Source organism: Saimiri boliviensis, chromosome 10 (genome assembly GCF_048565385.1).
Source record: "Saimiri boliviensis isolate mSaiBol1 chromosome 10, mSaiBol1.pri, whole genome shotgun sequence".
NCBI classification, from domain to species: domain Eukaryota; kingdom Metazoa; phylum Chordata; class Mammalia; order Primates; family Cebidae; genus Saimiri; species Saimiri boliviensis.
This window is the reverse complement of record NC_133458.1, coordinates 80,886,670-80,913,053: the sequence shown is the minus strand read 5'-3', so window position 1 is coordinate 80,913,053 and position 26,384 is coordinate 80,886,670. Positions and strand designations below refer to the sequence as shown.

General features: G+C 35.3%; 1 protein-coding gene across 14 annotated transcripts in view; it reads left to right on the top strand.

Moving 5' to 3' along the window:
- The window catches only part of DGKB (diacylglycerol kinase beta), an 814,277-nt gene that overhangs the window by 385,879 nt on the left and 402,014 nt on the right, over nt 1–26,384 (top strand). For all 14 annotated transcript variants that reach the window (XM_074379543.1, XM_074379541.1, XM_074379540.1 and 11 more), the window contains 3 exons: nt 5,152–5,237; nt 7,322–7,411; nt 13,639–13,799. In XM_074379543.1, the coding sequence (XP_074235644.1) occupies nt 5,152–5,237; nt 7,322–7,411; nt 13,639–13,799 (337 nt within the window). The remainder of the gene's footprint in view (nt 1–5,151; nt 5,238–7,321; nt 7,412–13,638; nt 13,800–26,384) is intronic.

Sequence of the window (26,384 nt, the reverse complement as noted above, 5' to 3'; positions counted from 1 at the left end):
GCCAGAGGTCAGGATAAAGGGGAGGTGTTAGAAGTAGGGGAGAGAAGAAAATAAAGTACTTTGCACCACAACAAACTACGAGTTTCTATGTTGAAGGTAAAACTGATGTTTTAAGAGAACATGCGTGAATTCTGAGGTTTGAGTAAGGAAGCTTGTCTTACACAAGACTGGCTAAGGTACTAACCACTTATCAAAGGCATGACGAATTTGACTATTAAAACTAAGTTCTTATTCATTAAAATAACCATTAATGAAAGTAAAAGAAAAAATACTACATTTGTAGAAAATATGTGAAAATAAATTATCTGAAAAGGACTAAAAGACATGTAAAAATTTTTTTACAAATCAACAAGGTAAAAAGGAATAGATAATAGGAACAGAAAAGATAAGTAGGTACTTCATCAAAATAAGAAATAAAATGAAAAACTGTGACACATGTTAGAATGGACTCCATAGAGTACATTTATTGTATATTGGTGCAACTTTTTGGGGAATGAAATTAACATTATCTGGTAAAGTTGTGTATTAATATACATTACTCTAAAGTAGCCACTGCCCTTTATAATATTTTGAAAGGAATCTTTTTTTTTTTTTTCTTAAGTGCTAGGAAATAAGTACAGGCATACCTTGGAGATATTGTGGGTTTGGTTCCACACCACCACAATAAAATGAATATCACAATAAAGTGAGTCACACAATTTTTTTTGTTTCCTAGTACATATAAAAGTTATGTTTATACTGTTGTCTATTAAATGTGCAATAGCATTATGGTTTAAGACATGTATATACCTTAATTTAAAAATAATTCATTGCTAAAAAAAATAGTAACAATTATCTGAACCTCCAGAGAATCATAATGTTTTCTCTGGTAGAGGGTCTAGCCTTGATTTTAATGGGAACTAAATGATTAGAGTGGTGGTTGCTGAAGGCTGAGGTAACTCTAGTAGTTTCTTAAAATAAGACAACAATGAAGTTTGACCCACTGATGCACTCTTACTTTTATGAAAGATTTCTCTGTAGCATGTGATGCTATTTGCTAGCATCTTAACCACAGTAGAACTTCCCTCAGAATTTGAGTCAGTCTTAAATCCTACTGTTGTCTTATCAACTAAATTTTTGTGATAATCTAAATCCTTTGTTACCATTTCAGTGTCCATAGTCCATAGCATCTTTACTAGGAGTAGATTTCGTCTCAAGAAACTCCATTTTTTGCTTATCTCTAAAAGTCAATTTCTTATCCTTTCAAATTCTATCATGAGATTGCAGCAATTTGGTCACATTCCAGCTCCAGTTATAATTCTAGTTCTTGCTATTTTTATCACGTCTGCAGTGACTTCTTTACTGAAGTCTTCAACCCCTTAAAGTCATCCATGAGGCTTGGCATCAACTTCATCCAAACTCTTATTAATGCTGATATTTTGACCTCTTTCCATGACCTATGAATGTTCTAGATGATTAAATCCTTAATAACCTAGATGATTAAATCCTTTTCAGAGGTTGTCAATTTACTTTGCCCAGATCCCCCAAAATAATCACTGTTTATGGCAGCTATAGCCATATGAAATTTATTTATTAAATGAAACATGAAAGTTGAAATGTGTCTCTTAAATAAGACATGAAAGTTGAATTACTCTGATCCATGAGCTGCAGAATGTATGTTGTGTTTGCAGGCGTGAAAACAACATTTATCTTTATGCACCTCTCCACCAGAGATCTTGAGTCGCCAGGTACATAGTCGATGAAAATAGTATTTGAAAGGGGTCTTTTTTTTTTTTTTTTTTTTCTGAGAAGTATGTCTCAATTGTGAACTTGAAATATTCAGTAAACCATGCTGTAAAGAAATGTGCTGTCCTTCAGGCTTTGCTCTACTATTTATAGAGCCCAGGTGGAGTAGGGTTAGCATAATCCTTAAGGGGCCTAGGATTTTCAGAATGGCAAAAGATCATTGACTTCAGCTTCAAGTCATCAGCTTCATTAGCCTCAAACAGGAGGCTCGGCTTGTTCTTTGAAGCTTTGAGGCCAGGCATTAACTGCTTTTTTGTAGCTATCAACATCCTAGGTGGCATCTTCCTCCATTAGAAAGCTATTTTGTCTACAATGAAAAACCGTTGTTTGGTGTACCACCTTTATCAATAATTGTAGCTAGATCTTCTAGATAATTTGCTGCCACTTCTTCTTCAGCATTGGCTGTTTTTGCTCTTCTTTCCTGAAGTTTCGTGAACCAACATCTGTTTGCATCAAACTGTTTTGCAGCTTCATCACGTCTCAGCCTTTGTAGACTTGAACAGAGTTAGGGGCATACTGTAGATCTGGCTTTGGCTTAATAGAATGCCGTGACTGGTTTGATCTTCTCTCTAGACCACTAAAACCTTTTCCATATCAGCAATAAGGCTGTTTCACTTTCTTGTTTGTGTGTTACTGGAGTAGCACTTTTAATGTCCTTTAAGAACTTTTCCTTTGCATTTACTACTTGGCTTCCTGGCATGAAAGGGCTAGCTTTTGGCCTCTCTGTGCTTTTTACATGCTTTCCTCACTCAACTTAATTTCTAGCTTTTGATTGAAAGAGAAATGCAACTCTTCCTTTCACTTGAATACCTAGAGGACATTGTAAGGTTGTTAATTAGCCTAATTTCAATATTGTTGTGTCTCAGGGAATTGAGAGACCTGAGGAGAGAAAGAGAGACAGGAGAATCGCTGGTGGGTGGAGCACTCAGAACACGCACAACATTAGCAATTAAGTTATCTGTCTTACCCTGGCATCGTTCATGGCACCTCAAAACAATTAATAACTTTGAAGGTGGTCACAGACACCATAACAGACATAATAATAGTGAAAAAGTTTGAAATACTGTGTTAATCACAAAAATGTGACGCAGACACCGAGTGAGCACGTGCTGTGGGAAAAAATGGCACTGATAGACTCGCTAGAAACACTGTTGCCACAAACATTCAAGTTGTAAAAAATGTGGTACCTGCTAAGCTCAACAAAGTGAAGAGCAATAAAATGAGGTATGCCTGTACAGGAATGTACTTTTTGCAAAAATGTAAAGCTAACCAGCTGAAATGCCCATTGACATGGGTTTAAAAAGGCATATTTACATAAATGGAATTTAACGTAGAAGTAGAAAGAATTTAGCTACACGTGGAAAAATCTTCAGCTATAACATGAATGAATCTGAGTAACAATGCTAAGTGGGAAAAGTAGAAAGACATGTTGATTGTCAGACACGCGGTAACTCAGTATTTAGAATAGGGCTCACCTTTGTGAGTTAGAAAGAACAGTGGTATAGGAAAAGAAAACAGAGGAATATGTAAGTCCTGGAATGGGCAACTGGTACATATGTGTTTATTCTATTGTACCTATATTGGTATAAGAAAAACAATCAGTATTAGAACTGAACAAGATATTTGCAACAAGTCTCACAAAGGTTAAATATCCACTATATAATAAATGAGAAACTGCATGAAAGTTTCCTGTTCTAAATATCCATGAATATTTTCATCAGATGATGGAGTTTAGTAATTTGTATATATATTTTATATTTATGTGATGTTGGTATTGCCTTAACAAAACTTTTTTAAATGATGCAAATGTAAAGGCAAAGATTGTTGTAATATGCAAAGAGTTTGTAAAGTATCATTAAAAAACAACTCAATAGAAAGAAAGGCCCATCTTTTGATAATGTTTTCAGAAGAGAGGTTACACAACTCTAGGAAATGTATAAAAATATGTTCAACTCACTAGTAAACAGGGAAGTGTGATTTTACAACAAAGAAAAAGATACCGGTTTTCACTCATTGTTAAAGAAATATTATAAAGTTGTTTATATGTAGTGTGCTTTGGTTGCAAGGAAATGAACACTTGCATATTTCACAGTGGGAGCCATTCAGAGGGATATAATGCTGTAATAGAATATTTTTTCTCTAGAATAGCCTTCAAAACACATGCACATGTTTACACAAATGTTCTTCAAATAATATTAAATACAATACCTTTTTGTAACAATGAGACACTAGAAATAGCTTAAAATGCATAAAAAGAAGTAATTTATTTTAAATTGTAGTACATGTACTTATTATAAAACGTGATGCAGTGGTTAAAATTAATCTTACAGAATGCAGCACATAACATATGCATATGTTATATACTGATACACGAAGTCCCCTTATACATATTTGAAGTTAAAAAAACCCACGCAAGTTAATGACAATATGTATAGCAGAGTTTTATTCATGTTGAAATTATGTGTGCATTAAGGATTCTTGTATGAACATTTCTGTATATAAGTATGTAAAAAAATTCCCTGGACAGTTGCATATTATATCACTATCAGTAGTTATCATTGGGACAAGGAGGGTGAAGAGGCACATACCAAAATTTCTGTCCTGTTTTAATATTTTTATTGTAATAAAATAGGCTAAGACTGTATAGCTGGTTGCATTACCTGCCTTTGTGACTTTTTTGAAGGTAGGTTACATTATTAAGCACGCTGCATGCAGTAACAGCAGAAGCAGTGGGTATTTATGGCAGCTGACCCAGCAATTAGGCTGGAGTGTTCCTGGGTGGAAAACCCTGTCGACCCAGTCAAAATACAAGGTCAAGCCTGACTCCTATTTGGAGAGTCCAAGTCAAAAGGAAATACTGAAACAATTGTCTAGAACCCCAGTTGCAGTCTGATCAATTTCTCCCAGTAATGGAGAAAGTAGAAATTGTTAAAGACGTATTTGCTGACGTAACTGTCACGTTTATATATTCACTCAAAAGATAATTTTTGATTGATGAAATGTATTAAATGAAATAATGTAATATATTTCATTCAGGACTATGTGAACTGCAAATCACATCTGGGAGAATATCTTAATGAAAGTTTTAATTCACTAATTTTACTTTTAAAATTTTAGAGTTCATTGAAGAAAAATAGAGTATATTCATTATGGAATCTAGAATATATAATTAAAAAATATTTTTAAATTATGGAATTTGGAATATATAATTACAAAATAGGATGAATGGATAAGGTATCATTGAGATATTTTACAGTTTTTATAAAATAAAAATGTATTTCATTGGGTTAAATGCTAATGATACAAAACTGAAAATATCTTCTTTTTAAACTATTCATCATGTGCCATAACATGCTTATTTTTCAGGTTAAACTTTTTCCGCGATGTTCCTGACTTCAGAGTGTTAGCCTGTGGTGGAGATGGAACCGTGGGCTGGGTTTTGGATTGCATAGGTAATGCAGACACATACTTAATATGGCTGGGGTGAGGGCAATGGCTTTAAGTTCTGTTTTATCTGTGTATCTGTGGCTAGCATCATTATCTTTGGAAACAGTTATATAATTGGACATCTGAAATGTTGCATGCTGTTTATGGATTTAAGTAATTCTTCTATAGTTCAAAAATTTAACAGACAAAATAATTTACAAGTATCTGGAAGTCTTTCCTTTCTAATCCATTTTTTACAGTATTTACCAGACTTTCAGAGTTGTTTTCAAATGGGACTCTAGGAAATCCTGTTGTTTGCATACCCCAGACAAGGAGCCAAATGTGTAGTCTTAGTGTTTGTGATAAAGCCTGTGCCAAACGGATGTGCTTACTTTATTTAAACATGGAGCCTCAAAACCTTACCCTCTGTGCATATTCATATCGTTATCATCCATCATTGTCATTATGATAGCTAATTTTTATTCATCATGTACTATCTGATAGTCCTGTGCTGAGATTTTTACCTAAATTATCTTGTTTATTCTTCAAAACTCTATGACATAGTATTAATAATCCCATGTAGAGATAGGGAATCTAAAACTTGGAAAATGTAAATAACTAAAACAAAGTCTTACAGCTGTGAACTGAGACAGTTGGGGTTAGAACCCACGGTTTAATCTTATTCTATGTTACCTTTATTTAAATTGAAAGAGCTTGATTTTTATGAGCAAACATTATAGGAACAGGATCAAGCATATAACTTAAGTATGCAGCACAATAAAAACTATAAGTTCAGGAAAATCATTTGATTTTTCAATCTAGTCAGTTGTTGGAACTGGTTACTCTCATTTCAGTTACTGCATTGACCAATTCTGTGTTTAAAACAGGCCCTTTCATAAAACAGATTGATTCAAAGAAGTTTTACCTTCTGTATAAATTGAAACAGACATCTATTTAGTCAAGGCAGATAACATTCTGTCTTTGCATACACTAAAAATATTCACATTAAAAATAAATACATGTCGGCAACATTTTTGATAAAGATCTAACAGCTTTAATCTACTAATATTTGATTTAAAAAGAAACAGTGAAAATTCTGATCTGGCCTTCTGTTAAACAGTGTAAATTATATATATATATATATATATATATATATATATATATATGTTCTATCTTAGAAGACAACCAGAGTTCAAGAATTGAAAAAGTTAATGAGTTAGTTGGAAAAGTCTCTGAAGATTTGTAAGGATTTTAGAGGGAAAATAGCAGGAATTCTTAGTTTGTTTTAGCCCTCAAAATCTTAATGTCAGCTATTTCATTGTGACATATTGCTAAATTACCTAGCCCTGATATGCCTACACACATACATACTCTGACTTTGAGGGGCTAAAAAGGAAGAAAAAATAAAAGAAAGTGATATACATTTGTGAGATTGATTCAAGGCATATGATGATTCAAATCAAAGCATATGGGATGTCAGCAGCAGAGATCTTTACTACTCTGAACCCAAAGCATTATGTGATGTAAAGATTAATCTCATGGAAAACCTGCTGATCTTGGTGTGTTCCAGCTGTTAAAGTTGTGTTCCGTTTGCTCTGACACAAAGGAGCACCGTAGGCGGGAAAAAGTCAAGGACATTGTTAGCAATTTACTCACTTTTAGAATTCAACAGTTTTCAAATATTTCATTTCTTCAAGTAAAATGTACCTGGCGTTGATGTTGCAAAAGGACTTTATATAGGACGTACCCATCGTCCCTAGTTGTGTCTCTGTATTGTAATCTTATGCTGTATATAATAATATCTCTGAGGACTGTAATGGAGATAAGACATGCCACAGTTGTTAGCTAAGACATTTAAAAAGCTTTCCTCTTGCTTGAGTTTTGACAATCCATGATACTGTGAAAAATAGAATTTGTGTTTTGTCAGTGACTGCAAATGTGTACAAATTATTCATAATTCATAATTGAATATATCTAAAAAATACAATTTTGTTTTGTTTATAAGTACCTGGTGGAATTCCTTCATTTCATGTCATCAGGCTATCTTTCTTTTAACTATTATTTTATCTGCTTTCAAAATCTTATTTATTTGTATTTTTTTATTCTGCAGAAAAGGCCAACGTAGGCAAGCATCCTCCAGTTGCGATCCTGCCTCTTGGGACTGGCAATGATCTAGCAAGATGCCTGCGATGGGGAGGAGGTAAAGCAGCTGCAACAACAAAATCAGAAACAGTGCACAACACCCCTTTTCCTTGCAAAATAACAGGAACAGAAACAAACACCATATGATTTCATGAATATAACTGATGCAGTATATGTAGTATGTGATTTCGAATAACAGTCTAGGATAGAAGAACAAGTAGAGGGCAAAGAGACCATGGGTATTGGGCTTTAATATCATATTAATTATAGACTTAAACTTCAGGAGGGCAAGTTTCCAAACATCTCTGGTTTTTGTTTTTGATGTTTTCATTTAGAAAATAACATAAACATGGATGTACATTAAGGTAATGTTTGTATTTTTCATTTATAAATTGTGTGGCAAAATCACAAACAAAGGAAAAATGAAAGGCTAATGAATTAGTTTCCCAGGAGTGGCTACGTTAAATAACCCTTAAATATTGAGACTCACTCTGTGCTATCCAGCTGTATTCTGCACTTTGGATACACAGTTGACAATAGAGAAACAAAAGGTCCTTAACTTCTAGTGGCATATAAAACGATATCTAAGACTTAACGCTAACAAGTAAACTGATGAACATTAGAAGGCAAGGCCTCACTGAGGAGATAATGTAGAAGAGAAAACTCACAGCTAGAAAATGACTCAGGCATGTAAACCTGGGTGTGAACTTCGTAAGCGGAGGGAACATGGAGTTCAAAGGCCCAGAGGTGACAAGGCACTTGATGTATTCAAGAAACCGAAACTGAAATAGTGTGTATGGAGCAGGGTAAATAAAGAGAATATTTCAGAAGGAGGTCTTAAAACATTTTGCAGAATCACCGATAGGCTATATTTATCTAAAGATCACTGAACACCACCAGATAAGATCACTAAACACCACCAGACTTTGATAAAGAAGCAGGAATTGAATGCTAAATATATTTAACATCAAAGCTCACTTAGAAAAGCTGAAAAAGTGTCTACTAAGACAGAGTGAACAGAGTCCCTGGGGAGCTTGTTAAAAATACAGTGGCCTGACCCCACCCCAAACACACTGAATGGAAATATCTGGAGTTGGGACCTGAGCAGATAGTTTTTTTTAAATAAACTCTCTAAGTAACTCTGATTTACAGCGAAATTGGAGAACAATTCCATGAATATCTGGCCAGCTAGCTCTAAACTGTGTACATGCTAGACTAAGGTAAGAATTTAGTATATATTCTATTTGGGATTTTCATTAAGAATTTACTTTAGGAGTATTTTCATGAGTTGTATGAGAGTTCATGAAATCTAAAGAAATGAATGAAGACCTCACCATTGCTGATAAGATACTTGTATTTGCCAGTGTTCATACAAGTGCATTGATTAAAAATAAAGAAAATATGTGTATTTTTCTTCTGTAACATATATTTGATATATTTGAAAATAAGTAATTTTATTTTGGCTTCCAAATTAACAAATGGCCTAAATCTCAAATTTGATGAAGAAGTCCATATTTGACATACTCTAATGGTTCTTGTGAAAACACATACAAAGTACTAACGATGATCGAAGGCAAGGACTATCATTTGTATCAAAGTATCTATTAGTGATGAATTCCCTGTGAGTATATGATATGTATTGGCACTGTTCTAGGTGCTAAATAACGGTGAGGAAGTAAATAAATGGCTTCTATCTTTTTGGAGATTACATTTTTATTGACTATAATAGACAAATGTTAATGAAATACGTAATTACAAAATTTAATCAAGGAATCAGGAATCAGAAGAATGAATAATAGAGATGAACTGTCTAGCTAGATGGTCAAGAAGGTCTCTCTGGGGAGGTAACATTTAAGCTGGATCTAAAATAGCAGAAGGAGGAAAAATAGCTCCCTGTGTTTCAAGGACTGAAGGAAGGAGTGCTGGTGGGGTTGCTGAAGCAGCAGGGCAGTGGTGGGCAGTTAGGGGTGGTGAGTACTATGATTTTGGAAAGGTAATTGGGAGCCAGATAATGCAGGAACTTGTTTGTCATTGTAATAGTTTTATATGATTGATTTTGACATGGAAAGTGAAGCTTTGAAAGTCTCAGAAGTAGAGTAACACACTGACACTTTTTCAAAAATGGATTAATTTGGGAATAGAAAATAAACTGGTCAGAAAATGTAAAAAACATGCAGAACTATAGTTCTCCAAATGAGAACTTCTGTTATAGTTGTTGTAATTACATAATAAAATGAGTAGACTAGAGCTTACATGATGTAAATCAGGTGAGTAGACAAACTGGAGGTACATTTTCAGGCTTAGATTAATTGTACTTATCAGTGGAATGGGTAGGAATTTTAGGGAAAGCAAGGTAACAAGATGCCCAAGTTGAGCAACTAGGGAAATGGAGAAGCCCTTTGCTAGAGATTATTAACAAAGAAATAGGCTTTTCAGTGAAATTGTCTCTTGCCATGTGTGTAACTTTGAGCAAGTTACTTAAAAACTGTGTGCTGTAGATTCCTTATCAGAATTTGAAGAAAATAATCGTGCCTATCTTGTAGGTTCCTGTGCTAAACTAATAAATTGTTTGCACAGTGTTTGTGTTAGTTTGTTCTCACACTGCTATAAAAACATAGCCAAGACTGGGTAATTTATTAAAGAAGACTTAATTGACTCACACTTCCAAATGGCTGTGGAGGACTCGGGAAAGTTACAATCATGGAGCAAGGCGAAGGAAAAGCAAAGACACATTTTACATGGTGGCACATTAGAGAACCAAATGAGCAAAGGGGAAGTACCCTTATAAAACTATCAGATCTAATGAGAACTCACTACCACCAGAAGTGCATGGTAGAAGCCACCCTCATGATCCTATCACCTCCCACCAGGTCCCTCCCTTGACACATGGGGATTATCGGGATTACAATTAAAAATGACATTTGAGTGGAGACACAGAGCCAAACCGTATCGATGTTTGTGCTAAGTACTTTATGCAGTTGCAGTAATTATTGTTATGCTTAATTTTGTAGAAGAAAATGCTTCATTCAACCAGTAATCATTTAGTTCACTTAAGGTCCAGGGAATCTATTGACTTGAAGCCTCTTTTTTACAAGAATATATTTTGGAAAACATGACACTGTAAGAATGTAGGATATCCTAGGGTGTTGGAAAAAATGCTTGATTAGCATTCTGTTTGTAAATTTCTGGCAAAATTAGTCTCTCTAACAAAAATTTAATTATTGCAAGGAAAATCTTGTTCGCATAGATTAAGGAGGTAAGTGATAGTTGTAAATGGAGCATACTTTTTTATAGATTTGTTGTTGCACTTCTTTATGTGATTTTTGTTTGCAACAATTTCTATGACTATTTAGAGCCAGTCACTATAATAACATTTCACTAAAGATAAAATCATTATTAATCATGTTTTCATTCTGTTTCTTAGCCCTGGAGTGATTACAAGCTTTAAGTCAAAACAATGAAAGTAAAATAGCATTATTCATTTTAGAAAAAAATCTTTTGCTGGCATGTTTAGTGGGTTTGCTTTATCTTTCATAAAATCATGATCTTCTTGGGTTCAGGTATCCTATTAATAGCTACATATCATTGTTTAACAAACTTGGCATAGATACATACAAGAAGTAGGGAAAAGGTATTTGTTAAATGGGGCACTACAGTCTGGAGTTCATCTATGTGAATCACTTCTGAATTGCAGATGTTGTAATTCTCAAGATTTACTTATTGCCTCTTTCTACCTTTGCCTGACTGGAAGACAGATTTAAACCAGATTTTCATGTTTAGTCATAAAAATCCCTGTACACATATCCAGTGGTAAAGATTTTAAGCTGAGTGACCCTATTATAATCTAGCTGTGGTAACTGATTTTCATTACATTCATTCCTATCATGTTCTCACCTGGTTACTTGATGTTCCTACATTGTTCTAGTGTTATGTTGAATGGTGCTGCTATTAACCTGAGACATGACTGAGAACAAATTCAACATTTTTTTAAAGCATTATTACTTGGTTGTATTTCTGCTCATCCTATGTATGTATATGCATACACACAGACAATACTCCTATATTATAATATTTACTCTTATATGCAAAATAATTTATTCCTAAAGACTATCAACCATATTTTGAAATGAAAGCAGAATTTGGAAAATAGATGAACATACCTAAGTGTTTTTTATTTAATTCAGTAGGTAAAACAAAATATACATGCATATAATTTATTTGGGAGCTCTTATTCTTCTTAAAAGAAATTAACAATTAGGAATTAATTAAACATTTAGAATAAGGTAGTGCTATTAAGAAACATGAAATGTTATTAAATACAATTATTATTGTCTTGCAGTTTAAATCATTCAATGTTTTGCCACTGAGTACCGTTATATGCATAATATTAATATTTATAGCTTCCAATTACACTAAGATATATACCTTTTGAAATATTTAATATTTTCCATGATTCTATGTAATAATTACTTATCATACACTTTATTAAATAGCACATAATTACTTTTTAAAGCTGTGTAAGGTAAGAAGTGATGATGAACTCCAAAAGAGTATTTCTAGTTCCTCGTGGCCTTTGCTTTCTAATAGTTAATTGAACAATTACACCTTAAGTGAAATGTATTCCTCTTTAGGGAATTTTGGCATATGAGACTGCCTGTTTTCTTTTCATCCAATGAGTTTATTCAGTGATATGTATGCTAATAGCTCTAATGAGGACTCAACTCTGGCATTTCCTTGTTCACCAATTAAATAATGAACGAAAAAAAACCTGAAAATATTGTTCCAACTTAAAATATCATTTTAGGACTGTGTGTGCGCTGTTGTATGGGTAAAGAGAGAGATTATTTACCTTAGTACAATATTTCAGATTCTGATGGTATCATCATCAGTAGTACAAGATTATTAAGAACTTTCTATTCTCTGTTTTAGGCTCATGTACTAAGACCTTTTATGCATTATCTTGCTTCATCTTCAAAATAAATGTAATATTTTTATAGGGAAGGAAACTAATGTTGAGGAAGATTAAGTAATGAAAAAAGAAACTCTTTCAGGGTTAGGCTGCAGTGATAACCATGTTATATACCTACTGACAAATTGAATATTGAAAACGTAATATTGGGATGACTTTTATTTTTAGGCCATGTTGACCATCTATCATAGATTCATTAAGCAATTGATTTGTTCGGCATTTACTGTATGGCAGGCCGGGTTAAGAGGAACCCGTAGTGAGAAAAACACAAGTAATGATAATGTGGTGTACTAGTTCTGAGATAGGGCTAGTTTTGAAACTGTGAGTAGGGAACTGTGTGAGGGGCATCTAAGCCATTATTTTGAAAGGGTGCTTTCCAGAAAGAAGTGTTAGCACATTTATTCCTTTTATTTAATTTTGTTATTTCAAAGATAGAATATTACGGTATCACCCAGACTGGAATACAGTGGTGCAATCGTAGCTCACTGCAGCCTGGAATTCCTAGCCTCAAGTAGTCCTCCCACCTCAGCCTCCTGAGTAGCTGGGACTACAGGCATAAGCAGCAGCACTGGACAGAAGTGTTAGCAAATATAGAACTATGCCAAGGAAATAGATGCAAGCCAGTCAGAAAGGAAAGGGGCACCCTGAATAGACAGAATAAGAAACAAAATTTTAAACGTTACAAAGAGTAGGACCTTTTACTTAAATTCAAAGTTCTAGTTCTATGTCTGTAGAGAGGGGAAAGCGAAGGTAAGAGAGTGGCGGAAAGTGAAAAGTCTAAAATGTCATTCATGTTTTTGACTTTAGCAACTGGGTAGAGGATGGGGTCTCTGTGAAGTTGGCTGCACAGGAGGAAGATATGGAAGCAAAGAATTAATTCAGTTTTGAATCTATTGATATAAATTTTGTGGGGCATACAATAGACATGTTCACTTGGCAGTTATATACACTGAGAATTTGCACCACAAAAGAGAAATACAGTGTGTGTTACAAATTAAGGTTAAGAATGAAATGTGAGTATAATATTATAATTAATTCTTCATTTGACAGTAGAATGTGCTTCAAAATCATTATCTTTAGACTATTACACATGCAAATGAACAGGGAGAGCCAGTGTTACAGCTAGCCTGAATTTGTGAAACTGACTCTAGGGCAAGCAACTAACCAGCAGATTGGTCAGAAATTTAACAGGAGTTACTGGAATCAAACTTTATATACATCGAATATCTCTTTAGAGTATAACACACTCAAACATAAAAATACAGCTTTTTCATTTGGCTAGATTCCTTTTCTCAAGATTTTTTTTTTCCCATTAGGTTATGAAGGTGAGAATCTGATGAAAATTCTAAAAGACATTGAAAACAGCACAGAAATCATGCTGGACAGGTGGAAGTTTGAAGTCATACCTAATGATAAAGATGAGAAGGGAGACCCAGTGCCTTACAGTATCATCAATAATTACTTTTCCATTGGCGTGGTAAGATTTTCCACTAAATTTTACCTTTTTATCTGTACTGGATAATCACAGTAAGAAACCTTTTACACTATGAAAATTTACTATTTATATATAATTTATTTGACCTTTGTGCCAGCAAAACATCTCCTCTAATAGGCACGTATTATTGCTCTAATGACCAATAATTGTTTTTATCATTGCTTGCTAATTTAGAGTATCAGCAATTGATGTATTTTTCATGTTTTAAACAAAGGGAAAAAATATATTCTTTGTAATTGTTTTATTTGTGTTACTAAAATGAAGTTGAGAGTCGTTTAATATACTTACAGGTTTTAGAGTATAAGCTGAAGCTCCATATTATTGAAAATGTGAAAATATTGCATTAAATTTTATCTAACTTTGAGATTCATTTTACAAAATCATTACTTACTAAATATCTATGAAAAGTCTACAAAAAAAATCCTGCTACTATTCTCAGATGATTAATTAAAGTCAGAAGGCTGACTTTCCACCTCATTTCTTTTAGAATCTTACACAGAGTAAAATATTATTTGGCAGTTGAAATAGTTACTAAAATTTTAATCCTAAAGGAATAATTTTAACAGTGATTATATATATTTTTAGCCAATAATTATGAAATCTAAAAATACATAAAGTATTACATTCCATTTAATGTATGTCACACCATGCTAATTTTATGTCACATCTCTCTCTCTCTCTCTCTCTCTCTCTCATACACACACACACACACACACACACACACACACACTATAAAAAAGCTAATAGAATATGAAAAGCATTGGTTGTGTCCATGAATGTAAGATTCATATCTTTAAGCAAATTATTTAATCTCAGTATCTGGTTATTTACCTGTGTCATGCTGGGTTTTTTTCCTCTCTCATAGAGGTACAAATATAATTGTACGTTTAAAGAATCTCATGGAGTGGTAGATAATAAAGGCTAAATATACAATGGTTACTAATACTGTGATGAATATTATTATTTGAAAAAAATGTAATGCATCTTGAGCTAGAGAAGCCCTCCTTATGGAGGGCAGTATACACCATTCTTCCTTACGGTGTATACTGCTTTCCTAGAGATCACCCTGTGTCAAAATGATTGTATAAAGTTGTGCTCAAAACTCTTTGAGCCAGTAAGTCTTCTTTTCTTTGTCATTGGATCCATGTGTTAATTGAAGAATACATTCAAAGTTTAGATCATTAAAAATCATATCCTTTGCCCACTTTTAAATGGGCTTGTTTGTCTTTTTCTTGTAAATCTGTTTTAGTTCTTTGTAAATTCTGGATATCAGCCCTTTGTCAGATGGATAAACTGCAAAAATTTTTTCCCATTCTGTTGGTTGCCGATTCACTCTAATGACTGTTTCTTTTGCTGTGCAGAAGCTGTGGAGTTTGATTAGGTCCCATTTGTCTATTTTGGCTTTTGTTGCCATTGCTTTTGACGTTTTGGTCTTGAAGTCCTTGCCTACGCCTATGTCCTGAATGATTTTGCCTAGATTATCTTCTAGGGTTTTTATGGTGTTAAATCTTATGTTTAAGTCTTTAATCCATCTGGAGTTAGTTTTGGTGTAAGGTGTCAGGAAGGGGTCCAGTTTCTGCTTTCTGCACATGGCTAGCCAGTTTTTCCAACAGCATTTATTAAACAGGGAATCCTTTCCCCATTGCTTGTTTTTGTCAGGTTTGTCAAAGATCAGATAGTTGTAGAAATGTTGTGTTTCCTCCGAGGCCTCTGTTCTGTTGGTCTATAGCTCTGTTTTGGTACCAGTATCATACTGTTTTGATTATTGTAGCCTTGTAGTATAGTATGAAGTCCGGTAATGTGATGCCTCCCGCTTCGTTCTTTTTGCTTAGAATTGACTTGGCTATGCGGGCTCTCTTTTGGTTCCATATGAAGTTTAAGGTGTTTTTTTCCAGTTCTGTGAAGAAGGTCATTGAATACCTGGAACCAACCCAAATGCCCATCGATGATATACTGGACAGGGAAAATGTGGCACATATACACCATGGAATATTATGCAGCCATCAAAAATGATGAGTTCATGTCCCTTGTAGGGACACAGATGAACCTGGAAACTATCATTCTCAGAAAACTGACACAAGAGCAGAAAATCAAACACCGCATGTTCTCACTCATAGGCAAGTGTTGAACAATGAGAACACATGGACACAGGGAGGGGAGCACTACACACTGGGGTCTGTTGGGAGGAAATAGGGGAGGGACAGCAGGGGGTGGGGAGGTGGGAAGAGATAGCATGGGGAAAAATATGAGACATAGGTGATGTGGAGGAAGGCAGCAAATCACACTGCCATGTGTGTACCTATGCAATAATCTTGCATGTTCTTCACCTGTGCCCCAAAACCTAAAATGCAATTTAAAAAAAATGTTTTGAAATTAGAAAAAAAAAATCAGCATCAGCTTTTATTGTAATCTAGCCTTCCTTTTGTCTCTTCTGCTCATGTACAAAGCCTCTCATTTAACCAAGGATGTGTAGATAACTAGGATCCTCTTTTGTCTCTTCTGAATATTTGTGCAGCCTTGCAAATCCATATAGATTTTTAGACAGCCAGGAATATATAGAAGTTTGTCACAGCCCATATGAAAATTTCATTCTCACATCTCCTGTTAAATTTCTGGCCAATCTACTGGTTAGTTGCTTGCCCTAGAGTCAGTTTCACAAATTCAGGCTAGCTGTAGCACTGGCTCTCCCTGTTTATTTGCCACAGATATTACTACTCTAAGTGTAAGTTGTAAAACAAAGTTCTAGGCAATAGAGAACTTCTGGCTTCCATTTCAAATCAAGTCAGCTTCACTGACAGTGAAGCTGCTTGTTTTCTTAGCTTATTCCACCCTGATAGAACTACAGCACCCAGGCAGCTAAAGGCTAAGGAAGCAGCCCAGGACTGAAATATCACTAATTAGAGAGTTCTTATCTGAGGTTCAATAGTTTTTCTTAAATAAACAATTCTCATTTTTTTAAATATGCTCTGGTCAATTTCCAGTGGTTCTTAACAGAGGAGAATTTTATCTCTTTCCAGAAGACATTTGGCAGTCTGCTTGATTGTCATGACTAAAGCAGGGATTTTTTGTTGTTAACTAGTGGGTAAAGTTTAGGAATGCTGCTAAATGCCCTCAGAGCGTAGGACAGCATCTGAAATACACAGTAAAGAATTTCACAGCTCAAAATGTCAATAGTGTTGAGGTTGAAAAACCCTTGTATTAGGATACACAAATACAGTTGATCTTTGAACAATACAGGTTTGAACTGCACTGGCCAACTTATAGGCAGATTTTTGTAATAAAAGTTATACCCAGTGTAATTTGCCTCCCCACTTTCACCTTCTTCACTTCTTTTGCCTCTGCCACGTCTGGGACAGGAAGATCAATCCCTTCCCTTCTTCCTCCTCTTTAGCTTACTCAGTCTGAAGATGATGGGGATGAAGATCCTTATGATAATCAGTTTTCACTCAATGAATAGTATATATATCTTCCCTTTCTTATGATTTCCTTAACCTTTTCTTTCATTTTTATGTGTAACATACAAATATATGTTAATTGGCTTTATGTTATTGGTAAGGCTTCCAGTCAACAGTAGGGTATTGTCACATTTCTGGGGAGTCAAGTGTTATACTTGAATTTTTTTTATTGCAAAAGTGGTCAGCACCCCTAACTCCCATGTTGTTCAAGGGTCAGTTGTATTTAAATACAAAAAGTCAAAGTATTTGAAAAGGAGAAATGATACACTATCAAAAAACTTGAAAAGGAAAGCTATACTAGAAGTAAGGCAGAAAATAGCAGAGAGTAACAACAACAACAAAATTTCATGATGTTAGAACAACTGAACGCTGCATTACTGAGAAATGTTAATCAGACCTATTGCAAAATTGATTTTGCAAAGGTATTATAAAGATAATTATAAGTAAATACTATATGATGCATGATAAATATATATGTTCCAATTGAGTATATATATATATATATATATATATATATATCTCCAATTGAAAACATATATGACTAACATGAGAGTATAGCAAATTTGCCATAAAATCAACTTAAATATTCACTAGTATATTTTGATATTAGCAATAATCAATGAGTTTCCAAAAAAAAATAGTAAAAAAATGGAAAGTATCAAAGGATTAATAAAAAATATACATGACCTGTATAAAGAAAATGTTAAAACTCACTGCGAAGACAAAAAAGATCAGAATAAATGGAGATATTGTCTATTCTTATATGAGATTTCTTGATATAATATTCAAATTAATTTATACATTTAATGTATAACTTCTCAAAATTGGAGCTGGATTTATAACAAACTTCTTTTAAAATACGTATGACAACATAGCACAGTCAATTTTAATAATAAGGAAGAAAGAAATTTGTTTCACCATATTAGACATGCTACAGTTGGATTGGATAATTATAACAAAATGGTCCTATGAAATAATAGATGAACGAATCATTGAGGAAGTACAGAGACACATATTGGAACTTAGTATAGAGATGGTGCAAAACTCCACTGGGGGAATGAGAGATTACTTAGTTGATAATGTTCAAAACTAACTCCCTAGAAAGAAAAACACTTTCGTTAGAATTCTACTTCACAATATATAAGTACATGCCAGACTTATTAAAGAACTAAATTTAGAAGACTACATTTAGAAACTAATAAAAACCATGTGATAGAATATTTATGATTTTAAGGCAGATCAGAACTAGTTAAACAAACAAGGTGGCTTTGACTGAGTCTTCTTTTAAAGAGTCTTGTTCCCTTTGACTTGGAGCTCCTTCGACTGAGCATAATATGAAGGTCGGGGAGGGGGTGAAGAGAGGAGACATTCCTCCCTGAAAGATTTAATCCTACCCCAGGAACACAAAATCTCTATGCTCAGGGACATAATCAGAGCAATAGATCTTCTACCTTGAGTCATTTAACAAAGTCATCTACTCAGCAACTTGCATTTTTCTTCCTCAATCGATGAATCTAGAATATAATGAAATAAATTAACTATCTCAAACTATTCCTTAATATATAACAAACAGTGGAGTTGCAGGATTTAAAACATATGGGATGCATCTCAACTTTGTGCTATAACCAGCATGAAAAAGCTTAAGATGAGCACATGGTTTATACTTGAAATTGTGTCTTGGAACCCTTCTGCTGTCTAGTTACGAAGTCATCTCCGAGTTTGAGTCTACTCTCAGTATTGTTTTCATTATATCGACTATTGTCCCTTATTTACTGACCGCTAGCACTGTGCAATCTACAAAGAACCTTGATTCCAATTTTAGGAAATCTGAGGAGGTCAGAAATATATAGCTATATCATTTTCTTATTCATTGTGATATATTCTTTGTATTATTCCTTGACCGCTGGTTCAAACACACACAAATTATCAATGGTCTGACAATGAATAAAAATTAGTTTTTCTTCACATGACGGGTCAGAATGGGTTAAAAATTGAGGAGAGTCTCTGCTCTATTTTGTCAGTGACCCAGTCTCCTTCAATCTTGACAGATAACCCTCTATTCAACAACTGAATGGCTAAAGGAAAGTGGAATTTTTCCGTTTGTTTTTTTAGTGGGCCATACCTGTAAGATGTAAAATCATTTCCACTCATAACTCACTTGCCAGACTTCAGTGACTTGCCTGTACATAATTGTAAGGAAGCTGAGGAAATAAATTTTGTCTGCCTAGGAAGAAAATGGAAATTGATCAATTGCTAGACACTATGCCAATTCCTTCTTTATAATGCTTTTCCAATTTAGCCAACACTATTAGAAATGATCCTGTATTCATAATTAACTCTAAACAGATATCTTCCACAGTGATGGTCCATCAATCAAAGCATGTCTATTTAGTGTCTTCTGTGTACCAGATACTGTTTGAAGATTAGCAATGAACTTGATAGAGGTTTATATAGTCACTAAGCTTACATGGCAGTGAGATGAGAGAAGATTGTCATGAGATGCTAGACACCTGGACATTAGAAGCAAAAGCCAACTATAGATAATCTTAAATATCCCAAGAAGAAAACTTGCTACTCCATTCCTTTTATTTCCATAGTTGATTCTTCATTCACTTGTTTAATAAATAAAAAACTAAGCACTTACTTTTTTCAGGCTCTAGGTTTATGAGAGTGAATTAAAGACATAGGCCATCTGGCTGGATGCCATGACTCATGCCTGTAATCCCAGCACTTTGGGATGCCAAGAAAGGCAGATCACCTGAGGTCAGGAGTTCAAGGCCAGCCTGGTCAACATGGTAAAACCCAAACTCTACTAAAAATACAAAAAATAGCTGGGTGTGGTGGCACATGCCTGTAGTCTCAGCTACCTGGGAGACTAAGGCAGGATAATTGCTTGAACCTGAAAGGCAGAGGTTGTGGTGAGCTGAGATCAGGCTACTGCACTCCAGCCTGGGCAACAAAGCAAGACTCTGTCTCAAAAAAAAAAAAAAAAAAAAAAAAAGACATAGGTCATTTCATTATTAGAACTTAGAGTTTAATGATACAAGGAGATATTTTTGAAAAGTAAAAATCAATGCACAAATACAACATTTTTGAAAATTATTATAAATGCTATGAAAGACATCAACTGTAGATATAAGAGTCAGCTTATATAAAGAGAATGCATTTAAGAAGAGATCTGAGGAATATACATCGTGAGCTGAACACTGAAGACATGCCATGAGCATAATAGGCAAGTATAATTGTATATGAAAGACTGGAGGTAAGAAAGAGCTTAGTGTATTCAAAGCTCTGCTAGGTCAATGTGCCTAGAACATGGAGAGGGGTAATGGGAGTGAATAACATGAAAGGCTGCTGTTAACACAGCCGCCACCATGTCTTGAAGTTTCCTGGAAGAGTATGGTGTGATATATTTGCATTTTAAGTGGTATGTCACTGAATAATTAAATAATTATAATTAAGGAATTAGGTAACCCAATCTTTTTACAGCAGAAATTCTTCTGCTAAAGGTGATAGTTGGATATTAATTGAAAAATAGAACAATTATCACAAAAAGGATGCAAACAACTTTAAATATTTCTTTCTACCTAAACTCTATAAATACAATTGAAATGGCCAATCTCCCCTTGTAAACACAGCCAATGTCTATTTTTGCATGTGAGTCACTGAGGTTCTTTAAATACTGATTTGTGTTAATCACAGTCCATAATAGCCCATTTATTATTTACAATTTCAGTTTTGTTAAAGTAGAACAAAAACTCAAAAGACATTGTGAAACTATATGAGTTAAATCCTCGATTCTTACAATTTAATTTTTCTTCTTTTTATAAAAAACTTTTTATTTTTTTTTAAGATGGGGTTTCACCATGTTGGTCAGGCTGGTCTTGAACACCCAACCTCAGGTGATCCCCCTGCCTTGGCCTCCAAAGTGCTTGGATTACAGGCGTGAGCCACCATGGGATTCTTAGAACTGTTTTTAAAAATCTTTTATAATTATTTTCCTTACATATAATTATATAGCAAAGTTTCAGCATTACATTTATATTAAATCTTCCTAAAACTTTTGACTTAGTTTCAATAAAATGATTGTTTTTAAAATTATACTTTCCAATTATAGGTAATAAATTATATAGGCATAATAGAAACTAAAATTGGTATAAACAAGTTTGGAAACAACACAAGTGACTCTTGGTTATCATAAACCTCAAAAACTAAAAAGAAACATACGCAGATTTAGTAGACAGTAGTCTGTTAACAATATTTAGATTCAATATAATTTATGAAGATAAAATATTAATCTGGCCACTCCAGAGAACCTCAGCTTTTAAAAAATTACTATATTAAAAATCATTCTGGTTGCCCCATGGAGAATGACATGGAATTTTTCAAGACTGGAAGCAAAGGGACCCTCCTAGAATATCTTCTAGTAAAATAAGACACAGATGAGTACACTAAGAGCCATGAATACTAAAAAAACTGGAAAGACGTAAGAAACATTTTGAAAACAAAATCGACAGTGTCCAGGGGACCAGGGGATGGAAGGAAACAAAATGTCCTGAGGTTTTGTGTTTAACAACTAGGTGGTCTCATTTACTGAGATGGGCTTAGCTATTTATGATTCAGGTTTGATGGAGGATGTAAAGACATACTCGGTTTGAAGTGTATGTCACTGGAAATGTTGGGGCTATGTTTGGATATTTAAGTGGGAAGCTTAGAAGACTATGTAAATTAGAGAGAATTTGGAGTTACTGACATATTTGTTATTTCTATATGACTGTATGAATTACCTCCCTAAAATTCAATGACTTAATATGCCAACCGTTTTATCATTCACAAGTCTGAGTGTCAACTGGGTGGGTGTGCCATTAGGGGTAGATTATCTGGGACTAGTTCATGCTGGTCTTACTTGCCTATCTGACAGGTTCTAGCTGTTGGTAGGATGATGATGGTAATGGGGTGTATGACTCCTAGCATCCAATAGGTTAAGCCAGACTTTGTTACATAATGGTGGAAAATTTTGCAGTAGAAAAAGAGGGTAAAGCCCAATGTCCAAGTACTATTCAAATGTCTGTTTCCATCAAGCTTGCTAATGTGTCATTAGCTGAAGAATGTCAAATGACTAAGCTCAAATTCAAGGGCTGAAGATGTAGAATCTACCTCTTAATAGAAGACAGTCACATTTCAAGAGGACATTCAGGAATGGGAGACAAATTTGTCCATTATTTTTCATCTACCTAAACATACACTTACATCAGTGTGGACCGATGAGATTACTAGGGAGAGGTCAAAAAGAGAAGAAATAGAACTTCAGGATAACGCCTTGAGGTTTACTAATACCTAGAGTCTGTTAGAGGAAGGTGACATCAGAAATGTCCTGGAAAGCAATGACCAATGAAGCAGAAGGAAAATAAAAAGTATACAGTGTTTAGGTCAGCAAAAATAAAAGATTACTTCAAGAAGAGAATGGCCAACTAAATAAAAAGCTGCTGAGAAGTTTGGTAAAAACAGGACAAAACTGAAGAAACTGGGCCAGTGAAGATGCATCTATATAGACTGTATAGTAACAAGGATGAAAATTTGTAAACAGGAATTTTAAAATTCCATTTGATATTAAAATACAAATAACAAGAGTGGTATCAACAAGATGGCAGACTAGGAAGACCTTCATCTTCTTCCCCTGAAAAACATACAGCTTCAGACATTTTGCAGACTAATTCCCTTTGTGAGAAATCTGAAAGTATTTGGAATGTTCCTATACCCTTGGAGAATGCAAACCCAGACTCTTCTAAGTAGGTAGAGAGACTTGGGTAACCCTCTCTCTGGAGACTAGGCCCAGGCACAAAATCATATCATCAGTAGGAAACACCCTAACCCCCAGTTTTACTTAGAGGAGGGAAGGGGTTAGATTTAATGTCTAGCATTTCCACTTTTCCAAGGTATGTCCCTGGAGGACTAGTTTCTGTCTTTCCAGGCTGGAACATTAAAGTGTCCAGCAGAGTCAGCCACGTAGGGGAGAATACAGGCACTGGCTTACAGCAATAGCTACCATTGATTTTTCCCCTTGCTCAGCACAGAGCAAGCAGATAAAAATATTTACCTCTCAGCTTCTGCCTGTGTAAATGACAAGTAGATCCATTAGTTTATCATCTAATTTATCCAGGGCTGCCCCAAAAGCTAGCATTTGTCTTATCAATTTTGAAGCCCTGATGGGTCTAACACCGAGCTGTCTTTGGGAGAACAGAAATAGTGACGGGCTAGGAGAAACCATAACTTCTTCATTCCCCTTGCTGAGCACAGAGCAAAGTGGAAAAACTACAGCAGGCTGCTTTTCCCTGGGGAAGGAAAAGTTTGTGAAGACCATGGAGTATCTCACCTGGCTAGGTGTTGGGGGTCTTTTGCATGCAAGGCTAGTCTGTGAAGACAGGGAGAAGTGAATGATTTGTCTAATGTGCAGATTCCATCAGCACAGAAAGCCAAGGAAAATGAAGAACTAGGAAAGGATATTCCCAACAGCGTACCAAAGTAAACCACCAAGAAGCAACTTAAAAAAAAAAAAAAAAAAAAAACAGAGTTATATGATTTATCTGACAGATCATTTAAAATAACTCTCATACAGATATTCACTGAGGTCAAGAAAATAATGCAAAACAAAGTGAGAATTTCAACAAAAAGATAGCAAATGCAAAAGCTACCAAATAGAAATCATGGAATGCAAGAAAACAATAATTGAGCTGAAAAATTGACTCAATTCAGTCAACTCATTAACAGACAAAATGACACTTACCACTTTAATGAGAATTTTAGAAGTTTTATTTCAAGAAACAGAAAGAAGACTATATATTTCATGACAAAACTTAATCTCCAAAGTATGTAATTTTCACAACTAAATAGAAAAAAAAAATAACCTAGTGAATTAGTCTGTTCTCACATTAATAAAGACAGACCCCAAACTCAGTAATTTATAAAGAAAAAGAGGTTTAGTGGCCTCACAGTTTCACATGGCTGGGGAGGCCTCCAAATCATGGCAGAAGGCAGAAGAGGAGCAAAGGCTTGCCTTACCTGCAAGAGAACATATGCAGCGCAACTCCCCTTCATGAAACCATCAGCTCTCCTGACACATTCACTATCACAAGAACAATATTGGAAAGACCTGCCCCCATGATTCAGTTACCTCTCACTGGGTCCCTGCCACAACACATGGGCATTATTACAATTCAGGGTGAGATCTGAGTGGGGACACAGCCAAATCATATCTTTCCACTTTTGGCCCCTCTCAAATCTCCTCACGTTTCAAAACACAATCATGCCTTCCCAACAGTCCCCGAAAGTCTTAACTCATTTCAGCATTAACTCAAAAGTCCATAGTCCAAAGTCTAATCTGAGACAAGGCAAGTCCCTTCTGCCTATGAACCTGTAAAATCAAAGGCAAGTTAATTGCTTCCTAGATACAATGAGGGTACAGACATTGGGTAAATATACTCACTCCACATGGGAGAAATTGTCTGAAACAAAAGGGCTACATGTCCTATGGAAGTCTGAAATCAAATAGGGCAGTCATTAAACCTTCAAGTTCCAAAATGATCTTTTTTGACTCCATGTCTCATATCCAGGTCATGCTGATGCAAAAAGTAGGCTCCCATGGCCTTAAACAGTTCCACCTCTGTGTATTTGCAGGGTACTGCCTCTCTCTTGGCTGCTTTCACTGGCTGGCATTGAATGTCTATAACTTTTCCAGTGCAAGGTGCAAGCTGCCGGTGGATCTGCCATTCTATAGTATGTAGGATGGTGGCCTTCTCACAGCTCCACTAGGTAGTATGCAAGTGGTAACTCTGTTTAGGGGCTTCAACCCCACATTTCCCTTATGCACATCTGCACACTAGCAAAGGTTCTACATGAGGTCCCCACCCCATAGCAAACTTCTTCCTGGACATCCAGATGTTTCCATACATCCTCTGAAATCTAGGTGGAGGTTTCCAAATCTCAGTTCTTGACTTCTGTGCACCCGTAGGCTCAACACCATGTGGAAGCTGCCATGACTCCAGGCTTGCTGGAGCCACAGCCTGAGCTATACCTTGGCCCCTTTTAGCCATATCTGGAGTAGCTGAGACACAGGGTACAGGTCCATAGGCTGCACACAGCAGGGGGACCCTATGCCCAGCCCACAAAACCATATTTTACTCCCAGGCCCTCAGGCCTGTGATGAGCGGGGTTACCATAATGTCTCTCACATACCCTGAAGACAATTTCCCCATTTTCTTGCTGAATAACATTGGACTCCTTGTTACTCATGCAAATTTCTGCAGCAGGTTTGAAATTCTCCTCAGCAAATGAATTTTTCTTTTCCATTGCATTGTCAGGCTGCAAATTTTCCAAACTTTTATGCCCTGCTTATTTCTGATTGCTATGCCACTTAGAGATTTTTTTCCTCAGATACCCTAAATTATCTCTCTCAAGTTCAAAGTTCCACAGATCTCTAGGGAAGGGTCAAAATACCTCCAGACTCTGTATAGCAAGAGCTGCCCTTGCTCCAGTTCCCAAATTTCTCATCTCCATCTGAAACCACCTCAGCCTGGACCTTATTGTCCATATTACTATCTTCTGAGCCCTCCAAGTCTCTAGGACATTCGAAACTTTGCAACATTTTTCTGTCTTTTTCTGAGCCCTCCAAACTGTTCCAACTTCTGCCTGTTACCATGTTCCAGTGTCATGCCCACATTTATGGGTATCTGTAAAGCAGCACCTGACTCTTGGTACCAGTTTACTGTATTCATTTCTTCTCATGATGCTAATGAAGACATACCTGAGACTGTGTAATTTATAAAGAAAAATTTGTTTAATGGACTCACAGATTGGCATGGCTGGGGATGTCTCACAATCATGGCAGAAAGAAAAGGAGGAGAAAAAGCATATCTGACATGGTGGCAGGCAAGAGAGTGTGTGCAGGGCAACTCTCCTTTATACAGCCATCGGATTCCGTGAGACTTACTCACTATCACAACAACAGCATGAGAAGGCCCTGCCCCATGACTCAAATGTCTTCCACTGGGTTCCCCCTATGACATGTGGGATTATTAAAGTTCAAGGTGGCATTGTGATGCTGACACAGCCAAAT